The sequence below is a fragment of the Nerophis ophidion genome, linkage group LG19 (assembly GCF_033978795.1).
Source record: "Nerophis ophidion isolate RoL-2023_Sa linkage group LG19, RoL_Noph_v1.0, whole genome shotgun sequence".
Taxonomy (NCBI): Eukaryota; Metazoa; Chordata; class Actinopteri; order Syngnathiformes; family Syngnathidae; genus Nerophis; species Nerophis ophidion.
This window is the reverse complement of record NC_084629.1, coordinates 16,380,897-16,402,143: the sequence shown is the minus strand read 5'-3', so window position 1 is coordinate 16,402,143 and position 21,247 is coordinate 16,380,897. Positions and strand designations below refer to the sequence as shown.

Sequence of the window (21,247 nt, the reverse complement as noted above, 5' to 3'; positions counted from 1 at the left end):
TTTGCTCAGCCAACAAACGGCGGGCATGCTTGTAAAATAATTTTTTACTTGCAACCTAAAACATAACAATTAGCAGAGTGTCTGCTCTTATCTCAAAACACTTTTTTGAATTTTCTTCAACAAAATAATAAATCAAAAGAGCGTCAGCATACTTTTGAGTGTTTAGTATGCAGCCCTTGTTGGAATGGGTTGGGGACATATATTCCAAAAAAATTTTGTTAGAATAAAATATTTGTCCCCCTGACTTATAACTTTAAAAGCAAGTGAGTTATCCATCATTTTGTACATGAAAACATTTAATAATTACATTTTTTAGGGAATTGTGTCATAACATAGTGAGGTGATTATGCAGTAAAATTCTTATATAGTATATTTACTGTAATAAGCGGCCATCTGAGACCAGCCATAACTGCAATATGGCCCTCAATGAAAACAAGGTTAACACCTCTGCTCTTGAGGTTCCATTGTAATGAATTATGGGTTTCTTGAAAACACAATGCACATAAGTACTTGAGTAATGCACTGTGCGGTATCTATGTGTATTGAAATTGAAGTGAAGATTCAAATTGCTGTCAATTTATTTGTCCTAATGAGATCCTACACAGCCGAACAGGTTTTTCCTGCAGCCAAAGTGAAGTTCCAAAAGCAGAACAACATGCATCAATACATTTTGGTAAATGAGTCACAGGGGGATTATTGGTCATGAAGCACTTGGATGGCCAGTAGTAACAGGCTTGTGGAGTTGTCGGGCAAAAAGGCAGTGGCGGTAAATCGTCATCATGGCTGCAGAGTGCCGAGGTGGTCTTGAGTCTAGCACAGGGTTCGGGAACCTTTTTGGCCGAGAGAGCCATACAAACCAAATATTTTAAAAAGTATTTCTGTGAGAGCCATATAATATTTTTTTTAAGACCGAATACAACTAAATCCGTGCATTTTTAAGTAAGACCAACATTTTGAGAGTATAATAAGTATTTTATTCTTTTTAATAATATTGTTATTCTGAAGCTAACCAACAATAAATAAAATACTTCTTACCATTAATGCGACTTCTTGAACCGGTGCGGTAGAAACCGGATGGATGGATTAAAATGCATGAGAATGTTTTATATTTTGAAAGTTATTTTTGACACTGTGATTACCAGCGGAATTATTCATTACTTACTGTGTTAAGCAATGTCAGCTAATATTTATCTGAGAGCCAGGTGCAGTCATCAAAAGAGCCACAGGTTCCCTACCCCTGGTCTAGCACATTCCCTCTAACTGGATTGTACCAAGACCAAACAGCAGTATGGCTGATGAGTCATCACTGACGCACAAGCATTATGTACAAGAATGTAGGCCACGGGAATCTTAGACTATAAGAATGTGTCTGTATGTACATTTATATGTGCAATATCATACAGCGTGTGTGCGTGCGTAAGTGTGTGCCTATGCACATAGATTAAAATGCAGGTTTCAACAAACTGCATCCCAGAAATGAAATACTTTTTATATTTTAATATTTTGAGGATGGCCTGGATTCACTGTAGCTGTAAGAATTCATGAATGCATTAACAGTCCCCCACCAACACCACCCCACTTTCATGACTTTCTTTCCTGCTGTCAGAACAAACGAGATGAACATCTACTAAAGAAGAGAAACGTCCCGCAGGAGGAGAGTCTGGAGGACTCCGATGTTGACTCAGACTTCAAAGGGGTAAGTGAGGTCTAAAGATGAGGCGTGACATTACCTCTGAGTTTATGTTTGTCAACAGTGTAGCACAAAACAATGTCAATGTGCCGCAATTGTACAGTCTCTTGCATTTGAGCAACCGTTATTATGACAGTCTATCTTCTCATTACCTATACTGTCACCTTCCGCAGCAGTTACCTTGGAAGTGTATTATGTTCGTCAACTGCCATTCATCCCAGTTTCCCGAGAGACAGATTCATGTGCTGCGACAATTGTACAGCAAATGTTGGAATGTTTCTTTCCCCTCAATGAACCGGAGCTCCTCAGTGGCGACAGCACTCATGCAGCCCCAGAACTTTATGCTACCACCACCATGATGCGGTATAGCTCGGTTGTTAGAGCGGCCGTGCCAGCAACTTGAGGGTTGCAGGTTCGATTCCGGCTTCTGCCATCCTAGTCACTGCCATTGTGTCCTTGGGCAAGCCACTCTACCCACCTGCGCCCAGTGCCACCCACACTGGTTTAAATGTAACTTAGATATTGGGTTTCACTATGTAAAGCGCTTTGAGTCACTAGAGAAAAGCGCTATATAAATATAATTCACACTTCACATGATAGACTTTAGGCAAGACATTACTGCACATACTGAAATGTATCTTTGCCCTCAATGAACCGCAGCTCCTTAGTGGTGACAGCACTCATACAAGACATCAACTTCATCCTCACTTGTGCCAGCTATTTAGAAAGGGCTGTGTGTTGACCTATTTTCAGTGAATATTAAGTCCATACTGTTATACAAGTTTTACACTGACCACTAAAAATATCCAAGATTACTTTCTACAGGTATTATCTTTTGAGAAGATATACTGTCAAAAATGCTTGCACAATGTTAGAGTTGTATTCAAATTTGTGAGCTACTTAATATGAAGTAACCAGTAGGGATGGGTATTGTGTACATTTTAACCAATGCTAGTAACAAATCGATTTGAAAAACCGTGCCGGTGCCTGAACTGGTACTTAAAAATGGAAAACATGCTAGTTTAAAAAAGAAACCAAAAAAAACGTAGTTCTGAAGTTGAACAGAATATTAATTGAAATACTTGGATCATATAATTAAATAACTAAGTAATACATTTGAAACATATATAATAAACTTAATATCCACAACAACAAATTGTCATAATTATTGCAGCATAGATAATATTGATGCTGATAATTACAAGGGTTTGTGAATGCAACCTTGTTCATTTTAACTGTTGCATAATGAAGTGCTCTGCTGCTATTGTTGTGGCTACTTCCTAGTCTAACACTGCAGGGCTAGCGGTGTTATGAAACTGGGAAACCTGCTAATTTAAATATAAAAAAAAATCAAAAATACAATTGTATTCTGATGCAATTTTGGGGCATTCAAGTTGAACAGACTAGTAATTGAAATATTTCAAATATATAGATTAAATGAGCCCTGTGATGAGGTGGCGACTTGTCCAGGGTGTACCCTGCCTTCCGCCCGGTTGTAGCTGAGATAGGCGCCAGCGCCCCCCGTGACCCCGAAAGGGAATAAGCGGTAGAAAATGGATGGATGGATAGATTAAATGATAACTTTAAGTAAATAAATAACCTTGCTCGCTGTAACTGTCATTGTTGCATGATGAAGTCTTATTGTTATTGTGGATACTACCTAGCCTAGCACTGCAGGGCTAGTTGTGTTATGAGGCCTGCTGTTGGCATGTTATGATTATAGTTAGTAAAAAGTCTAAAAAGAGCGCCAGACTCTGTACTGCGGTCAGCACGCTACATGGTTCACAAGACATTACTTGTACAATATCACTGCCAAGCACTTGTTGCAGGTGACTCAGACTGCATTCATTTAGCATCGAAATGAAGCACCAGTAGTTTTGTTTTTCGTTGTGGGTACTACGGTTTACATTGGCATCAAGCCAGTTTTGGTACCCATTCCTAATAATCAGTGGATTAGCCTTTGTTACTCTTAATATTTCAACTTTTGTTTTCCTCTGTGCAGCAAAACGTTACTCTTGATGCCATTTTACAAGTAAGATTCTTCCGATTTTAGTCAAAAATGTCCTCACAAGACAGCTCTACTGTTTGCTAATGACGGTACTCTTCTCCTTGTTTTCAGAACGCAACCAGCGACAATGCGGTCATCCAACTCAGCGCAGTACAGGCAGCCAGGTGAGAGACACACACACACACACACACACACACACACACACACACACACACACTCACACACACACACACACACACACGTACACGCATGTTCACACACCGGCTGACTTGAACAAGACTTTGATCCCTGTTTCCCCTTTGTCAGAAAACTGCTCTCCAGTGACAGAAACCCTCCTATTGACGACTTGATAAAGTCCGGCATCCTGCCCATTTTAGTCAATTGCCTGGAAAGAGATGACAAGTGAGTCTGCCTCATCCAAAAAAGAAAAAACATTTAAAACATGAGCCTGTAGTGAGTGCGTAGGAAACACAGCAGTCAGTTGACTGGTCCAAGCCAAATACAACAGCATTCCTGCGTTTCGGAAGGTCCACAATTCCCAGGACCTTGTGTTGAAGAATTTAAAGGAGGGAGGGGTAAAAAAGGATTTGACTGTGGTCGCCGTAACCAAACTCGTGTCATGTTAACATGGCACACCTGTTTATACTGTATTTAGGCTTTGCTGTTAGTTTTGATAATGCAGCGTTTCTTGTTTGCATTTCACTTGACTTATTTGGCCCTCAGTCTGCTTTTGTCCACCACCAACTGCCCTCCGCCAATGTCTCCTAACTGGCTCTGTTGATGTCCCCCGCAGCCCCTCTCTTCAGTTCGAGGCAGCTTGGGCTCTGACCAACATTGCCTCTGGGACGTCGGCACAGACTCAAGCTGTGGTTAAATCCAGTAAGTTGACCCCACACCCCTACAGTGTTCCCCAGCTATTTGTGTATGTAGGCTGACGACCCAGCAATCATTTGTGTTTACCATATGGACACGTTTGTTTGTGTTATTTGTGATGAATGGATTTTATGAATGATTTGTGCATGGGCAAAAAAGGATGATAGTTCTGTGTACTTAAATAGGTTGTCACCTTAAACAAATAAAAGCCGCCTTTACTTGTTTGTTTTTACCCATCAAAAATAACAAGTGGTGTCACTAAGAAGATATGATTTACCATAATCCGGTTCACACAAGGCGTCACATGTTTGGCTTGGGGTCTTTTGGCATGTGGTGGCATAAGCACCGTAAATAGTGTGACATCATAGTCGACACATTCAAAAAAATCACAAACTCCTTTCTGTAGCACATGAATCTGCAGGTCTTGGTTTTGAAGTGACAAAAAAACTTGAAAACAAACCCAATTAATAAAAACACGCATGAAGTGCAGAAAGTGCAAACTTGGTATGTATCACAATTAGTAATGAGACAATTAATGAAAAATAATCTGAACCATTCGGTTGACCTGACACAGTTCGCATCATGGGTGCAGATTGTAATGGGGTCAGGGTGTTGTGTCCACCTCAGATTCATAGTGATACAGTTTGCGTGCTACGTCGATGGTGCGGTCAAGAGATGCGTGAATGTTGGAATTTTAATCGGGTTAGAAAGAGGAACTGGTAGCTATGCCTGTAGGGTTCTTCTAGGCCAGTCACAATGTACATATACTACTACGGAGGCATAATAAATTCATTAAAGTGACAACAAAGTAACCCTACAACATCCCGTTTGCGGATAATGAGAGATACTGCCACCATACGCCGTTCTATGGCAGAGATTCCCAAACTGTGGTACCACTAACGATAAGCTAATCATTTAAATCAAACACATTGTAACTATTCAAACCATGTGTAATGTTACAGTGGCCAAGATATTTAATGTACTTGTTAAATAAAACATATGCCTCGTTTTTAATAAATATTTAGGCCTACTATGCTCCTATATTTAAATGTTGGTCAATATGGTGGTAATTGAAGAGCCAAGTGTTTTCTGAGGTGGTACTTGGTGAAATAAGTCTGAGAACCTCTGTTCTATGGCTAGCACTAACAACATGCATTCAACTGGACCTGCTGGCGGGAACATTTCCTAGTTCCAATTACTCTAGAAGAGGCGCGGACTGCCCTGCCTGTTCTAGCACAGTTAATGCTTCTCTCTCTCACAGACGTCACAAACAGGTGCAGCCTTTTAAAGACACACACTCACGCACTGTGATCTCATGATAGATCTGTCAATGGTAAACACGGCTTCAACTTATTCTTTCTGTATTATTACTAATATTACTTAAGCTACTTCTGTCATTTAAAGGGGCTGTTTGCAACGTGCTCAGTTCAATATTTCAAAGCAAACAGTATAACGACACAATTAGCTCGCTCATGTTACCATTAGTGATTTAACACAACATATTGGTTTTAAAACTGTCTGTTTTTCACATTTACTAAGTCTATGATTAAAAAAAAAATCACTGGCCCTAATAAAATGATTGGTGTTTATGGCAGTCGCATACAAAAGCAGTCTAACAGAAGCGACGGACAATTGGCATTCATGCTGTTGTATATATTTGACTATACATTTAATGATAGCTATTGTTAACTATTCATATCAGTATTATTAGCTAACACCCAAAGCTAATGCGCATGCATGTTTTACGTACGTACACAATTATGTTATGTTTTATAAGCCGTAAGAAGGCGGGATGTAACTTCGAAAAGTTAGCACCCTCTAGACATCTGTGTAAATGTTGCAAACAACCCCTTTAAAATGTAAATTTCATGTAAAGTATATAAACTTTTTTATTGATGCACATATGTTGTTTGTACTACAGTTATAAATAAATAAATGATAAATGGGTTGTACTTGTATAGCGCTTTTCTACCTTCAAGGTACTCAAAGCGCTTTGACACTACTTCCACATTTACCCATTCACACACACATTCACACACTGATGGAGGGAGCTGCCATGCAAGGCGCCAACCAGCACCCATCAGGAGCAAGGGTGAAGTGTCTTGCTCAGGACACAACGGACGTGACGAGGTTGGTACTAGGTGGTAATTGAACCAGGGACGCTCGGGTTGCGCACGGCCACTCTCCCCACTGCGCCACGCCGTCCCTTTATCAAATGTTTGAATAAAACACATTTTGATTAACACATGTAGTGGAAGATAACTGAGTTGAAATGATATGGAAACCGTTCCAACAATAATCACAATACAGCGCACATTCAAAAAAGGAAAAATGCTGAGACCTTAAATTAGTACAAAAAAAGGCCTCCTCTCAAGTAGCCTGCAGTTGAGCCAATAAATCCCATTTATGGAAATGATTTTTACTGACATCTAATTGATTATTATAGCACCTGTGTCCCTTTTGTAGGTGCAATCATTCAAGTAACAATCAATTATTAATTGCTGCTTGGTTTTTGGCCGCCTAAAATAACGTTGATATTTGTTTGTCCAGATGCAGTGCCGTTGTTTCTGCGACTGCTGCACTCTCCCCACCAGAATGTATGTGAACAGGCTGTTTGGGCGCTGGGAAACATTATAGGTTAGTAAACCACGTGTGTAGGAAAACTACAAGTGATATGTACAAGTGAGACCATTTTAGTGATTGTGGTATAACTGTTTTGCACAATTTGATTTTTTGTTGAGCATTAGAGCGATTGATTGGTAGCACTGACCTTTAATCCTTCACTATCCAGGTGATGGCCCACCGTGCAGGGATTATGTCATCTCCCTGGGCGTGGTCAAGCCACTGCTCTCCTTCATCAACCCCTCTATCCCAATCACTTTCCTACGCAACGTCACATGGGTCATTGTGAACCTCTGTCGCAATAAGGACCCGCCCCCGCCCATGGAGACAGTGCAAGAGGTAGGATTGTTTTTCCCCTGCATGTGTGTCAGACAGAATGAGTCACACAGAAATGGTCCACAGCTCTGCCACTCACCAGGGAGGTTCTAACTTCATTGATCTTTGCGGAACTTCAAGTCTTGACAGCTATTCCTCCTTGAGCTGCTTTCCCACTGTGCCATGTTTGTTTGCATCATTTGCTGAAACTGCTCCCCCTTCCCGGATTGATCTCCCTTCTTACCTGATTTATTTTCTCTCTTCTCTGTCACACAGATCTTGCCTGCCCTCCGTGTGCTAATACATCACACAGATATAAATGTAAGTATATGAGCAGTGAGTGATTTACCAGTGATGTACTCTAGTTGTTGACATTTTCTTTTCTGGGTTTAGATCCTCGTCGACACAGTGTGGGCTTTGTCTTACCTGACGGACGGCGGTAACGAGCAGATCCAGATGGTCATCGACTCTGATGTTGTCCCGCATCTTGTGCCTCTCCTCAGCCACCAGGAGGTGAAAGTGCAGGTGAGATTTGAGATGCCTCAGCGGTGTCCAGACTGAATGAATCAGGATCTTGACATTAATTGCCTTTGGTACGTCTTCATCTGCAGACGGCGGCTCTGCGAGCGGTAGGGAACATCGTAACTGGCACAGACGAGCAGACACAAGTTGTCCTCAACTGCGAGGTCCTCAGATACTTCCCCAACTTGCTCACACACCCTAAAGAAAAGATCAATAAGGTAACCATGAGCACGGTCCACTTCCTATTTTGATCACTTTTTAAAACGGTTATTTCTTATGAGAAATAATCATCTGCAAGGTTAAAATATATTTAGAAACTATGCAGAACAGGCAATGTTTTCAGGAAATATTTAAAATCCTTAACAGCCATACACATGTATTTATAATTTAGCTACTGTAATATCCATCTATCCCTCCATTTTATACACTGCTTCTCATTAGGGTCACAAATGAGCTGGAGCCTGTTCCAGTGTTTACCACTGAACTGCAACCAAATTAATCTTAAATGGGCATGCATGTTAGCCATAATAGCTTATTAGTTCACAATCGTTATGAGAGACATAAAGATGGATGGATTTTTTTAAATGCATGCTAATTGTTAAATAACCCTAACTAAAAGTCCGCTCACAGCGGAGCCGATGGGAACTGCACTATTCCGCCCATAAAATCTGATAAATAACTATTCAAAAAGCGCCAACAATAATCCATTTACATTTCATGACTTGAATATTAACCAAGTATTGGCGACATTGTTATTATAGTCGCTAACGCAGACAAACAGCCATACACATATTTTTCCGTATTTTTCGGAGTATAAGTCGCTCCGGAGTATAATTCGCATCTGCCGAAAATGCATAATAAAAAAGGAAAAAAACATATAAGTCACATTTTTGGGGGAAATTTATTTGATAAAATCCAACACCAAGAATAGATATTTGAAAGGCAATTTGAAATAAATAAAGAATAGTGAACAACAGGCTGAATAATTGTACGTTATATGACGCATAAATAACCAACTGAGAACGTGCCTGGTATGTTAACGTAACATATTATGGTAAGAGTCATTCAAATAACTATAACATATAGGACATGCTATACATTTACCAACCAATCCGTCACTCCTAATTGCTAAATCCGATGAAATCTTATACGTCTAGTCTCTTAAGTGAATGAGCTAAATAATATTATTTGATATTTTACGGTAACGTGTTAATAATTTAACACATAAGTCGCTCCTGTGTACAAGTTGCAAACTATGAAAAAAACTGCGACTTATAGTCCGAAACATACGGTATATATAGCGGTGACGTGATCACTTCCGTGTGTCCCTAAGTTTACATCATCAAGTGGTCTGCTGTTTCCTCGCTTCCCTGCTCCCTGTAAGTTTATTGTAGATCATAAATCACCTCTCGCCTGAAAATTAGATGGCTGAGGATATAATCTGACAAGTTGGGACACTTTAACAGCCATTTAGGACTTGAAACTGGCGAGAACGACACAAAAAATTGCATTTCCCCTTTAAGAGAATCCTATATACAGTAGGTTAAACTCAAAATATTTTAATGTAATTCAAAAGTTCATTCATGTCAATAATTTCGCTTCACATGTGAAACTAATATACAAACATAATATGTAAACATTCAATCCAAAGTGGCAAGCCTTTATTTGTTATAATTTTGATGAACACAGTTTTTTAAAACCCGCAATTTTCTGAGGTTTTCTGTGGAAGGATTTCATCAGCGCCACTGTTCGAGAGCTATTAACTAGCAATATAATTGCTACCTAGCTGAAATTCTTAAACATAAGCTGTAAATCATAATCATCAGAATTATATCAGTAGAAGACTTGAAAATTATAATGTATGTTATAAGCCTATGTAATTTAATAGCTTTAGCTTGTAATTTCAATTGCTGTTATAAACAAACCTTTGCACAATATTCAAATTATTTTTGTTTCACCTGTATAGCTAAAAATGGTACCAAATTCACAACAGCAATGTCCTCTGCATATCCGCAGAGAGAATAGTCTTTTGAGTGAAGCTGTAGTAGCAGGACCACTCTATGCTAATGCTATCTTCCAACAACAACAAAAGTCAGGGGCTTTCCAGCATTACCACTTGATTCTCCACGGGTCCGGAATATACAGTAATCGAAGCCATCGCAGCTTGGTAGTAATTTACACCTGCACTCGCAGGCTACAAATCTCTTGTTTAGGTGCTCAAAATAAACCATACTACATAATGATCATGCAAGGTAAAAATCTGACTAAAAGTGTTGTTTTTTTAATTATATTTGTGTGTGAGAATCTTGTAATATTACCGCTGATGTGGTGCAAGCTCACTATTAAGTAAGGGTGGCAGCCATAACCTGGGAGGTACTTTTTTTTTTTACTTATCTCACTGCACACAGCACTGTCACCGAGTGCGCCAGAAAACCCAAGAGTGCACTTTTGACCTTCACGATAAAATCGCGGTGCGTTACATCCTCTCTGACTGCGCTAACAAAAAAGGGGCCCAGAGAGAAATAGCTTACATATTTATTGTTATTATTTTGCACTCAAAGAAACAATACCTTAAAGAGGAATTGCACCTTTTGGGGGGAATTTTGCCCTATTGTTCACAATCCTTATGAGAGACAAAGACACATGTTTTTTTTTTTGCATTATAGTTTGTAATCATTCGCTCGTTCTAGGTGGCTAGCAACACAGCTAATGGGAACAATCCGTTCTGCCTCTAAATCACTCTAAAAATGCTTCCTAAAACCGCTAACGATACTTATTTCACGTTCCATGTCCTGTATAATAACCAAGTTGTAGCAACATTGTTATTGTAAAAGAGGACACTGAGGAACTGTTTTTCTAGCATAGTAACATTGCTCATAGAGAGACACACACTGCTATGGCAAGAGGTAAAATAGGGCTTCTTCGTCAGTAGCTGAATCGCTTTTGAGTTTGTAATGCACAACACAATGCCATAGGACACCAATATGTACTGACTGAAAAACATGAACGGTCATATTACACTATCTGTAAAGTATTAGCCCACATTTCATGTTTTGTTTGTACACAGCTAGCTTAACAGTGTATGTAGTTGTAATAACAAGGATTGTGTGCTGCATGTATCATGATCAATATTATGGTGACTTTCACGATGGACAATTGTCTGTTTGTTTGGTGCAGCTGGCCAGGGATGTTTCCGCTTGATTTGAGTAGGTGGAAAAAAGTTTATCCCACTGCAGGCTTTGTTCGCGCAAACAGCAAACAGTTCTCCTTTAATCCATGATGGAATGTTGCAATACAAATAGACGTTCCTTTACAATTCCGTTCTTTTTAAAATGGCACTTTTGAGTTTTCTTTACTGTTCAGCTTTAAACTCTCCAAAGTTATTTTTGCTGAAGTGAAAAATAAAGTACAGAGTTTGGACATTTTCGTTATTTAAGCTCAGATCGAATCGTGATTAATCGATTTAGAAGCTTATAAATTGAAATCGATATCCTAACAGCTTCCGAGTGTGAGTGAGAGACGGAAAGTTGGTATTGAATGTTTTTGTGATTGGCTATGTTTTGTAGGAAGCTGTCTGGTTCTTGTCCAACATTACAGCTGGGAACCAGCAGCAGGTCCAGTCTGTGATCGATGCAGGACTCATCCCCATGATCATTCACCAACTGGCCAAGGTCTCTTTCTAATTTATGAGTCAGTGTTTCTATTACAATAGTTATTAATAGCATATTTTACCCTTGGAACCAACTGTGCTTAATGCTTTGCTAACATGGAGCTTGCATGGTAGAAAAAAGGTAGCACATACAGTGCATGTTATTTAATGATAGCCTGTTTCTCTCCACAGGGGGACTTCTGCACTCAAAAGGAGGCAGCTTGGGCCATCAGCAACCTCACCATCAGTGGAAGGAAAGACCAGGTGAGCTTATTCAATAAACGCCCATTGAAATCTCTGGCAAATGATTGACTTTAGCTAGAAAGGGGCAATGTTTTTTTATTCTATATCATGTACTTTTGCTGCTGCTTTGAACACTAAAACAATAGGGGCTCAAGTCGTTGTAAAACTTCACAAGCACACATTTTGCTCAAGTGGTCAACAGTCCAAAAGGAGTGGAAAGAAGCAGAGTTTGTCTGATCACATCATCGACATAGGAACAGTTAGTCCACCAGATGATAACTCTGTTATATTAATTTGCTAATTTAGCCAGTTATTAGTTCTAAAATTATAGCAACTTTGCATAATGTACTATTCAGGCTTTCCTCTGCAACCTGTCAGTCAGCTGTTTTAGCCCCCTCTGCTGGTTACATTCAAGTGGTGAAACGTTTTTGTTTTTTTTTGCTGTCCAGTGGAAAAAAAAGCAGTTGTCTACATAGGCTCCAGCACCCCCCGCGACCCGAAAGGGACGAGCGGTAGAAAATGGATGGATGGTTGTCTACAAAAGTTTTTGTTTGTGTCTGACTTGAAAATTATTAATTTAAAGGCCTGCTGAAACCCTCTACTACTGACCATGCAATGTGATAGTTTATATATCAGTGATGAAATATTAACATGGCAACACATGCCAATACGGCCTTTTTAGTTTATCAAATTGCAATTTTAAATTTCCCGCGAAGTGTCGTTTTGAAAACGTCGCGGTATGATGACGTGTACACGTGACGTCACGGACTGTTAGGAAATATTAGCGCTGCGCACACACACAGCTAAAAGTTGTCTGATTTAACCGCATAATTACACAGTATTTTGGACATCTGTGTTGCTGAATCTTTTGCAATTTGTTCAATTAATAATGGAGAAGTCAAAGTAGAAAGATGGAGTTGGGAAGCTTTAGCCTTCAGCCACACAAACACACGGTGATTCCTTGTTTAAAATTCCCGGAGGTGAAACTTTACTATGGATCAGAGCGGTCAAGCGAACATGGATCCCGACCGAATGTCAACCAGCAGTTTTCGGTGAGAAAATTGTGGTAAAAAGTCGCCACTTACCGGAGATCAGCTGAGTTTGTGCCGTCCATACAGCTGCCGTCGACTTCCATCAGACACTGGCCTCAAGACACCCGTGGACACACTCTTCCGACTATCAGGGACTATTAAACTCACTAAAACACTAGCAACACAATAGAAAGATAAGGGATTTCCCAGAATTATCCTAGTAGATGTGTCTAAAAACATCTGAATCCTTCCCAATGCAATCGCGTTTTATCTTTTTTTAACTTGATTTTTTCTTTTTTTTTTTCCCTAGTCCGTCGCTATCAATATCCTCAAACACGAATCTTTCATCCTCGCTCAAATTAATGGGGAAATTGTCGTTTTCTCGGTCCGAATAGCTCTTTTTGTTGGAGGCTCCCATTAAAAACAATGTGAGGATGTGAGGAGCCATCACACGGGTGACGTCTTCGTCTGCGACTTCCGGTAAAGGCAGGGCTTTTCTGTTAGCGACCAAAAGTTGCGAACTTTATCGTCGATGTTCTTTACTAAATCCTTTCAGCAAAAATATGACAATATCCCAAAATGATCAAGTATGACACATAGAATGGACCTGCTATCCCCGTTTAAATAAGAACATCTCATTTCAGTAGGCCTTTAAGGAGAACATTGCTGATCTGTTGTGATGTGTTATTTGTATGCTGTAATCAAGCACGGATGTGTTGTGTATACGTGTGCCTTTGTGTAGGTGGAGTACCTGGTGGAGCAGAACGTCATCCCGCCCTTCTGTAACCTGATGCTGGTCAAAGACCCCCAGGTGGTGCAGGTTGTCCTTGACGGCCTAAAGAACATCCTCATCATGGTGGGCGATGAAGCCAGCACCATCGCTGAGATTATCGAGGAGTGTGGAGGTGCATATAGCGTGGCTTTAGCTTTGACTTTGACACTTGTCCACTTTTCATTCTACAGAGCATGCTTTTTTTCTTTTTCTCCTGATATCAGGATTGGAGAAAATTGAGAGCTTGCAGCAGCATGAGAACGAGGACATCTACAAGCTTGCCTTTGAAATTATTGATCAGTACTTTTCAGGAGATGATGTAAGTGTACCACATGCAAGAGACATACAATGTTTCCACCAAGCAATGGAATTGAGTGGAGTTTGCCATGGTCCATATTGCTGTAGGATGGTAATTGGGTGCATGTCACAAAAAAACTCAGTGAGATACATCACTATCCATAGAATGGAAAATAATATAATAATAATAATACCACAACATCAATGCATACCTGAGGGAAAATATTTTAACTTTATGAGATGTCACACTATTACAAGGAAAAAAATAATAGTCTTACACATTACAGGAATAAAATAGCGTTCCAAGAAAAAAGTTTAAGCCGTTTTTCTGCTGAAATAGAATTTAACCTATTAAAATAATGACTTTTTTCTTTTCTAAAAATAGGACCTAAATGAAATAAATTATCTTAGGGACGGCATGGCGCAGTGGAAGAGTGGCTGTGCGCAACCCGAGGGTCCCTGGTTCAAATCCCACCTAGTACCAACCTCGTCACGTCCGTTGTGTCCTGAGCAAGACACTTCACCCTTGCTCCTGATGGGTGCTGGTTGGCGCCTTGCATGGCAGCTCCCTCCATCAGTGTGTGAATGTGTGTGTGAATGGGTAAATGTGGAAGTAGTGTCAAAGCGCTTTCAGTACCTTGAAGGTAGAAAAGCGCTATACAAGTACAACCCATTTATCATTTATCTTTTATCCTTCCCCCTATTCGTAAATGCTAGCTTGGTACTTTTTAAACACTGCAAGTTAACAAAGAAGGGGGTGGATTAAAGTAAACTCTTATTTTCCTACTTTTTTGGAATGGACAAATGTAAGCACGATGGTCTTCTGTGGAACTTTGTTAAGCATGTGCATATACTGTACACCTCGGTTTTGAGACCGAAAGAATGAAAACCGAAGCAATTTTCCCACAAAAAATGCAAATTCAGGTAGTCTGCTTCAGACCCAGAAAGTATTCACAAACTAGAAAAGCAGTCGTAGACCGCAGACCTCTGCCAATAATATAGAATTTATACAATAAATTATTGTGAGGGAGATGTCTGTTTATAATCCAAACTTGTGACCTCAATCGCTCCAGAACAATGATTGTAAACATCATTTAAACTCATGCCACTCTTTATCATTCAGGATGTTTATGATGAAGATGCTTATGGTTTTGACAAAATGGAAAAAAAATACAATTAGCAATCAAACAATGCTAAACATATGCAATCTATAAAAAAAACACAGATGGATGTTCTTTCTCCTTTCAAAGAAGATGAGATCAACATGTTGCAAATAATTATAGGGAATGGCCAATCTATAAACTTAAAATAGTCAATTGAATAGAAAACAACTCAATAGAAAACAATAAGTATCATATTACAAATAAATACATGAATACCAGTAAAAACAGCAATGCAACAATGGAAAAACATTGCCAGATTTAATATCCTAATGGATTATGAGTAAAAATGTTTTAATTTTGAAGAGAAATACTATCATTTGTGGCAAATCTCACCAAATACTGATAATTTATATGGTCCATGTAAAGAACTTTGGTGTATCTGAAAATTACGAACAGCCAGTTAATGCATCGGCTGCTCAGTTTATGCAATTATAATAAATTGTCTAAAGTAGAAGCAATTAAGGTAAAATACTCATCAAAGTACGCATAAACATTGAACGTCCACATGAAAGTAAAGGACTTTAATGAGGACAGAGAGCCACTATTGTCTGATGGCTGCCAGCTGTGAACAGATGAGGGGCGACTGTCGAACTTAGAAGACACTTCAGCACTGCGAACTCGGATGATTGAAAAAGATTCCGGACAAAGTCACGCCCCATAAAGGATGTACTAACAACCATGGGATGCAGATGAGTTCAAAGTGTCCAGGAAGAAGTAGAACTGAAACCTTTTGAACAATCCCGAATCCAGACGTGATCTGGATCAGCCCCAAAATCTAATCACGTCCCTTATCCTGTTCCTCTCATTCCCTGAAAAGTTTCATCCAAAACTGGGCATAACATTTTTTGATTTATGTTACCTGGTAGAGGTAATATTAATCATAGTTTAATATGGATTTAAAAAATGCTTATTTGCATTGTGTGGGATATTTTGACAAGGCGATAGATTCTAACGTACGTGTTATCGTGCGTCTTCTCCTCTTAGATCGATGAAGATTCCAGCTTGATCCCTGAGAGCACTCAAGGAGGAACCTTCAACTTTGACCCTGCGTCCAACATGCAAACCAAGGAGTTTAATTTCTAAAAAGGAAAAAAAGCCAGGATGTTTGCTTCAAGCAGCTGCACGGGTACTCTGTAAATTCCCCCCGACCCACACAACCACCGCCACCCCCTTTCCCTACCTCCTCTTCCTCCTCCTTTCCCACACTGAGATTCATTCAGCTCTGTTCCCAACCTGGTTGCATCACTTCAACACGGATCCTCACAGTCAACACTGAGGGATAATTTCAGTGCCGCTGCACTGAAGGCTGCTGCTTTTTTTTTTTATTATCACCATCTGGCAACCTGCACACGACAAAGATTGTTGTTTTTCCCAACATATCACACAAGCACACTTTAAACACATTTTGACAAGCCTTCATATCACTTGGGGGAGGAAAACTACTGTTTTTGTGCTTTTCCCACACACAACTCACTCCTCACACCACAACTAAGCCATGATTACCCCCTCCCTGCCACACCTCACTGAGGGTGAACAGCTCCACGTTGGAACTTTTGACTTCTTCATGATGTCACTTTTTTTCATTTTTTTTTCATCTTCCTCCTTTTAAAAATAGGATGCCGAAGTCATGATTCTTCCCATGTAAAAAGTGAAGTGCATAGACTTCCTGTCCGCTGGAGAACACTTATAGCTCACAACTCCCCTCAAATGTGAAACTCGCTGTTGTCGGGGAGGGCAGCAGCCGTGCGGTTTTAAAACCCAACCTAAACTGATTTTTTTATAACTACATGGTTGTATTTGTTTTCAAACAGTATTGGGTCTTTTAAAAGTTTTTAGTTCCCAACTTTTGGTTGGAGCTTCCATTATGTTTTGGTTTGGACCTTTTCTCCATCTCCTCAGTCTTAGGCTAACATCCGCGAACGTGTTGAGGCATTTTAGGACCACGCTGACGAGACAAAAATGTTAAGCTAAAGTTGAGAGAATTATTTAATGAGGAACATTTGTGGAAAAGGTTAATTTAGAATAGTATATTTAATAGTAAAATAGTGATACTGTTACCAAAGTCTTGATATCATGGCACCACTTTTTTGTTGTAATATTGCCTCTATGTTCTCTGAATATTCCAGATGGGAATTACACCTTTTATCTTTTTTTTTAAGTAAAGGAAAAAAATATATATATATATATATTTTTTTTTAAAAATATATATACTAACAAGTACATTCAAGTTGTACTTGTATGAGGAAAAAGTTGAGCATAAAATTGACATATTATGAAAAAAATATTAATATTTTTTTGTTTTTTTCATATAATTTTATGCTCAACTTTTTCTCATACAAGTGCAACTTGATTGTCTTAATTGTTTTAATTAGTTGTACTGTAGGTTATTTCGTTTCAGTGTGGTCCTAATAGTCTCTTAAAGCGTTAAGACTCACTATTTTTAATAATTTTTTAAAATGGGAGAATGGCGTGTCACAGTGCTGCTTCACGCTCTCGTGTCATCACTCGATTTAAACACTTTGTATAAAAAATGTGATGTGTATCTCTTTGCCGTCTAATGAACACACATATATACATATATAAATATATATTAAGTATATTGACATGAAGCCTGTACAAAGCTGCTGCAGCTGACACTCGGTGGACAACGTTGACGATGACCTCGCTGTCAAAGATGCTGAGGCACTTGTTTTTTTGTTTTTTTTATTTTGGACTTGCATACGTATTGTGATGACACGCTGATTTATCATTGGAATGGAACTGTTATTTTTCTTCGTAGTGGTGTCGGGCCGATACCAGCTGATGTTGCGATATTATAGTGCTCCTCTGGTTGGCTGCTAACTACTGAGAGGGGGGTGGGGGGTGGTAGTTTATAAAGGAACACAATTGTACAGCGCGGGTGTACAGTCAGTCATGCACTAGCAGACTTCGAGCGAGCCACTTTAAAGATTTACAATTTTGTTTGCCTTGTAGCCAAATTGGATACAAGCTTATGTTTGTTGCAAGATTTTTACTTGCTCGTGAAGAAAAAAAAAAAGTTGTTTTAATGAACACCAGAAAAAACAGCAACAGACAGCGTTTTGGCCTCTGATTGTTTATATCTTTTTTATACATTTTTGATTGAAACACTCGTCTCTCTTTAAGGTGGCTCATTGTTGCTTTCAACTCCTGTGCATATTAAAAACAATTTTGAGTTGGAAAAAAAAAACACTTTTGGTGCCTTTTCGTTTTTCATTTCAAAGGTCCTAATAGAATGGAGACGAGAGCAGGTTTAAATTTATAAATATACTATATTAGTGTTATGATGTTCACAAACAAGTCGAGTCTTTTGAACGGCTCTTTTACTGTCTGTGAATGAGGGGAACCATTTGGGAGTCGTTTGTTTTCTGCAAGCCATTTTTATATTAAAATTGTCCACTCTGCCTACAGTACATCTTCGCGCCACTTATAGTGCTGTACCAGTTTCACATTATTATTATGTGCACAATTGCATTCTCGTTGTAGATCAATTGCGTTCATTATGTCTTTTTAATGAATAGGTACACTGTTCTTGTTTTGAGTAAGAGATGTCTCTTACATGCTAACACTCCGTCAGAGCTAGTGTGACATGTCTAAAAAACATCTGACCGGACCAGGAAACTTTGAAAATAAAGATCTTGTTCTAAGTATTCTAGTTGTATTTAAATGTATTATAAACATATGCATTTCATTACTATTTGTATATATGTATTATGTAGGTTAAAATGTTGGTGGAAAACTTCTGTTTGCATGGACTATCTGTATCATGCATACTTGTTATATGTATTTTAGGTAAGAGAAAATACAAACACAGCATGGGGATATGGTACCACTCAATGAAATGTATATAAAGTACAAACCAAATTAAATTACATTACAAATAATATCCACCATCAGAGTAAATTTTAGGAGAAAAATATAACAATGAGCCAGTATTCTGAACGACTCTGATGGGAAGATCCGGCTCCCTTAAAAGAGCCATGAATCCCATGTCTACGATATATACTGTGTGTGTATGTATGTATATATATATATATATAAAAATATATTTATATATTTGTAGGGCAGTCAAAGTTAAAGCGATTAACCACAGAATGTTGCATTAATCATGTATGAACAATTTATGTATTACACACATTATTTTGACTGCACATGCTCTTTTACAATAACGATCAGTGATCAGGTCAATGCATGGAGGAGACTCCGACTGCTGTGCTCGCTGGCAAATTTCACTTCAAAATAAACCCAGAAGGTACTTAAGTTGAAACTCTTAGCACATTTTGAGCAAAAGCATGGCGTGCATTCCCATTCAAGTAGCCCTTAAGAAATGTTCATGTATTACATTCTGACAATAAAATTGCATTTGGGTAAAAATATTGAGGTCTTTTTTTTAAAGTTAATTTAAATGATGCACGGAAGTAATTTACTGTGATGAGGTGGCGACTTGTCCAGGGTGTACCCCGCCTTGTGCCCGAATGCAGCTGAGATAGGCTCCAGCGACCCCGAACGGGATAAGCGGTAGAAAATGAATGGAAGGATGGACGGAAGTAATTTACTGCTATTCATAAAAGTTTCATTAATGTGATTAAAAAGTGTTAGATTAATTTTTTTTCTTTTCAGCTTGTGGATAAGTCTGCTCACCTTTGACCGACCTAAAATTGTTCCATTTTTAATATTAGCATCACGTTAGCAGTGCAGGTGTACAAATAGATTTTCTTTATTTTTCTCAACTTGTGAGTGGAGTTTTCTGTTCAGTTAAAGAATGTAAGACTTTTTTTTTAAATGGTAGGATTGGCTGTTATTGTCATAGCCCAACAGGTTTCCGAAAATAATGTGTTCTTTATTTTTTTCACGTCTGTAGGACTGAATTTTTTTTTTTTTTTTTTTACATTGAACTTGGCACAGTAGATTGTTTTTTTGTCTCTGGCTTGTTTTGTCTCTGTGTGTTAATTAATGATTCAATGACACAGAGTGTTAGCACAAACCACCAAAACAAGATGACAAGGCCAAAAGTGGAATAGAAGCACATATCCCTAATAAAACATTGTCAAGATTTTTTTTTCCATTGCAAGTTAATTATAAATGTGACTTTTTTCTTAATGTTGAATCCAAATTGGCCAACATGGCTATTTGAAGGGAGCCGGTGTTCTGGGGAAATTAGCAATGATATGAAACTTGATTAACCTGAACCTGGTTGTTCGTCCATACCAGGGGTCGGCAACCTTCAGCATACAAAGAGCCATTTGAGCCCATTTCCCCCCAAATAAAACCCAACTAGAGCTGCAAACTCTGTTCGATTCCTAAAATTACAATAACGCCACTTAGTTTCGTTACACGTATGCTATAGAATTTATGAAATCAAACACTTGACAACGGTTCACATTTTATTTCTGGGTATAAGCAAATCACCAAATTATTTTGAACATTCGAAAAAAAATACACTGGTCCTTCCCTTATTAATGAATTTCAAAAAAATCAAGTCGCGCCATATTCTGAAGGCATACAACTGCGGCATATTTCATTTGACTAAAAAGGGAAAACAACCTTGTCATCAATAAAAGCAAATTAATCTGTCCATGAAGCAGTAAATGTTCTATATTCATCAGAAATGTTTCTCTTTTTTGAGCTTACCAGGGGGGTTTACCGCTAAAAACAATACAGTTGCTTGGCAGCAAGAGATGACGCACAGGGGCTGTGACATACGCAAATTCCTTCGGGGTGATGGACAACTGGGCCTCGCCACAAGAGCTGCAGCGCGCCACTGTAGCCCCCACTCCCTCCCCTCTGTTGCAAGTCTTTGCTATGGAGGTTTTTTCCCATTCCAGACTGGGCCCTCTTAGGAGCCCAGTTTAGATTTTATTTTTTTACTCATCCTCCCCCAGCATTTACCTTTTTCCCATCTTTTACGGGGCGACCCATCAGCGTTCCTGTTCTGTTACTCTGTACACTGTTTGCTTGTCTAATCTTGAACGGTTTTGTGCTGAAAAAAAAGTTTCATTGTACTTATCAATAACAATAAAGACCTACCTACCTACCTACCTTCA

At 38.9% G+C, this 21,247-nt stretch overlaps 1 protein-coding gene across 1 annotated transcript in view; it reads left to right on the top strand.

Annotated features, from left to right (window-relative positions):
• Window positions 1-18,847, top strand: part of kpna3 (karyopherin alpha 3 (importin alpha 4)) — a 30,271-nt gene extending 11,424 nt beyond the window's left edge. The window contains exons 3-17 of the mRNA XM_061879348.1: window positions 1,607-1,696; window positions 3,693-3,722; window positions 3,810-3,862; window positions 4,005-4,100; window positions 4,492-4,577; window positions 7,122-7,208; window positions 7,363-7,532; window positions 7,785-7,829; window positions 7,902-8,033; window positions 8,120-8,248; window positions 11,597-11,701; window positions 11,872-11,943; window positions 13,696-13,858; window positions 13,950-14,044; window positions 16,170-18,847. Of these exons, the coding sequence (XP_061735332.1) occupies window positions 1,607-1,696; window positions 3,693-3,722; window positions 3,810-3,862; window positions 4,005-4,100; window positions 4,492-4,577; window positions 7,122-7,208; window positions 7,363-7,532; window positions 7,785-7,829; window positions 7,902-8,033; window positions 8,120-8,248; window positions 11,597-11,701; window positions 11,872-11,943; window positions 13,696-13,858; window positions 13,950-14,044; window positions 16,170-16,268 (1,452 nt within the window). The 3' untranslated portion in view covers window positions 16,269-18,847. The remainder of the gene's footprint in view (window positions 1-1,606; window positions 1,697-3,692; window positions 3,723-3,809; window positions 3,863-4,004; window positions 4,101-4,491; window positions 4,578-7,121; window positions 7,209-7,362; window positions 7,533-7,784; window positions 7,830-7,901; window positions 8,034-8,119; window positions 8,249-11,596; window positions 11,702-11,871; window positions 11,944-13,695; window positions 13,859-13,949; window positions 14,045-16,169) is intronic.
• The last annotated feature ends 2,400 nt before the right edge of the window (window positions 18,848-21,247 follow it).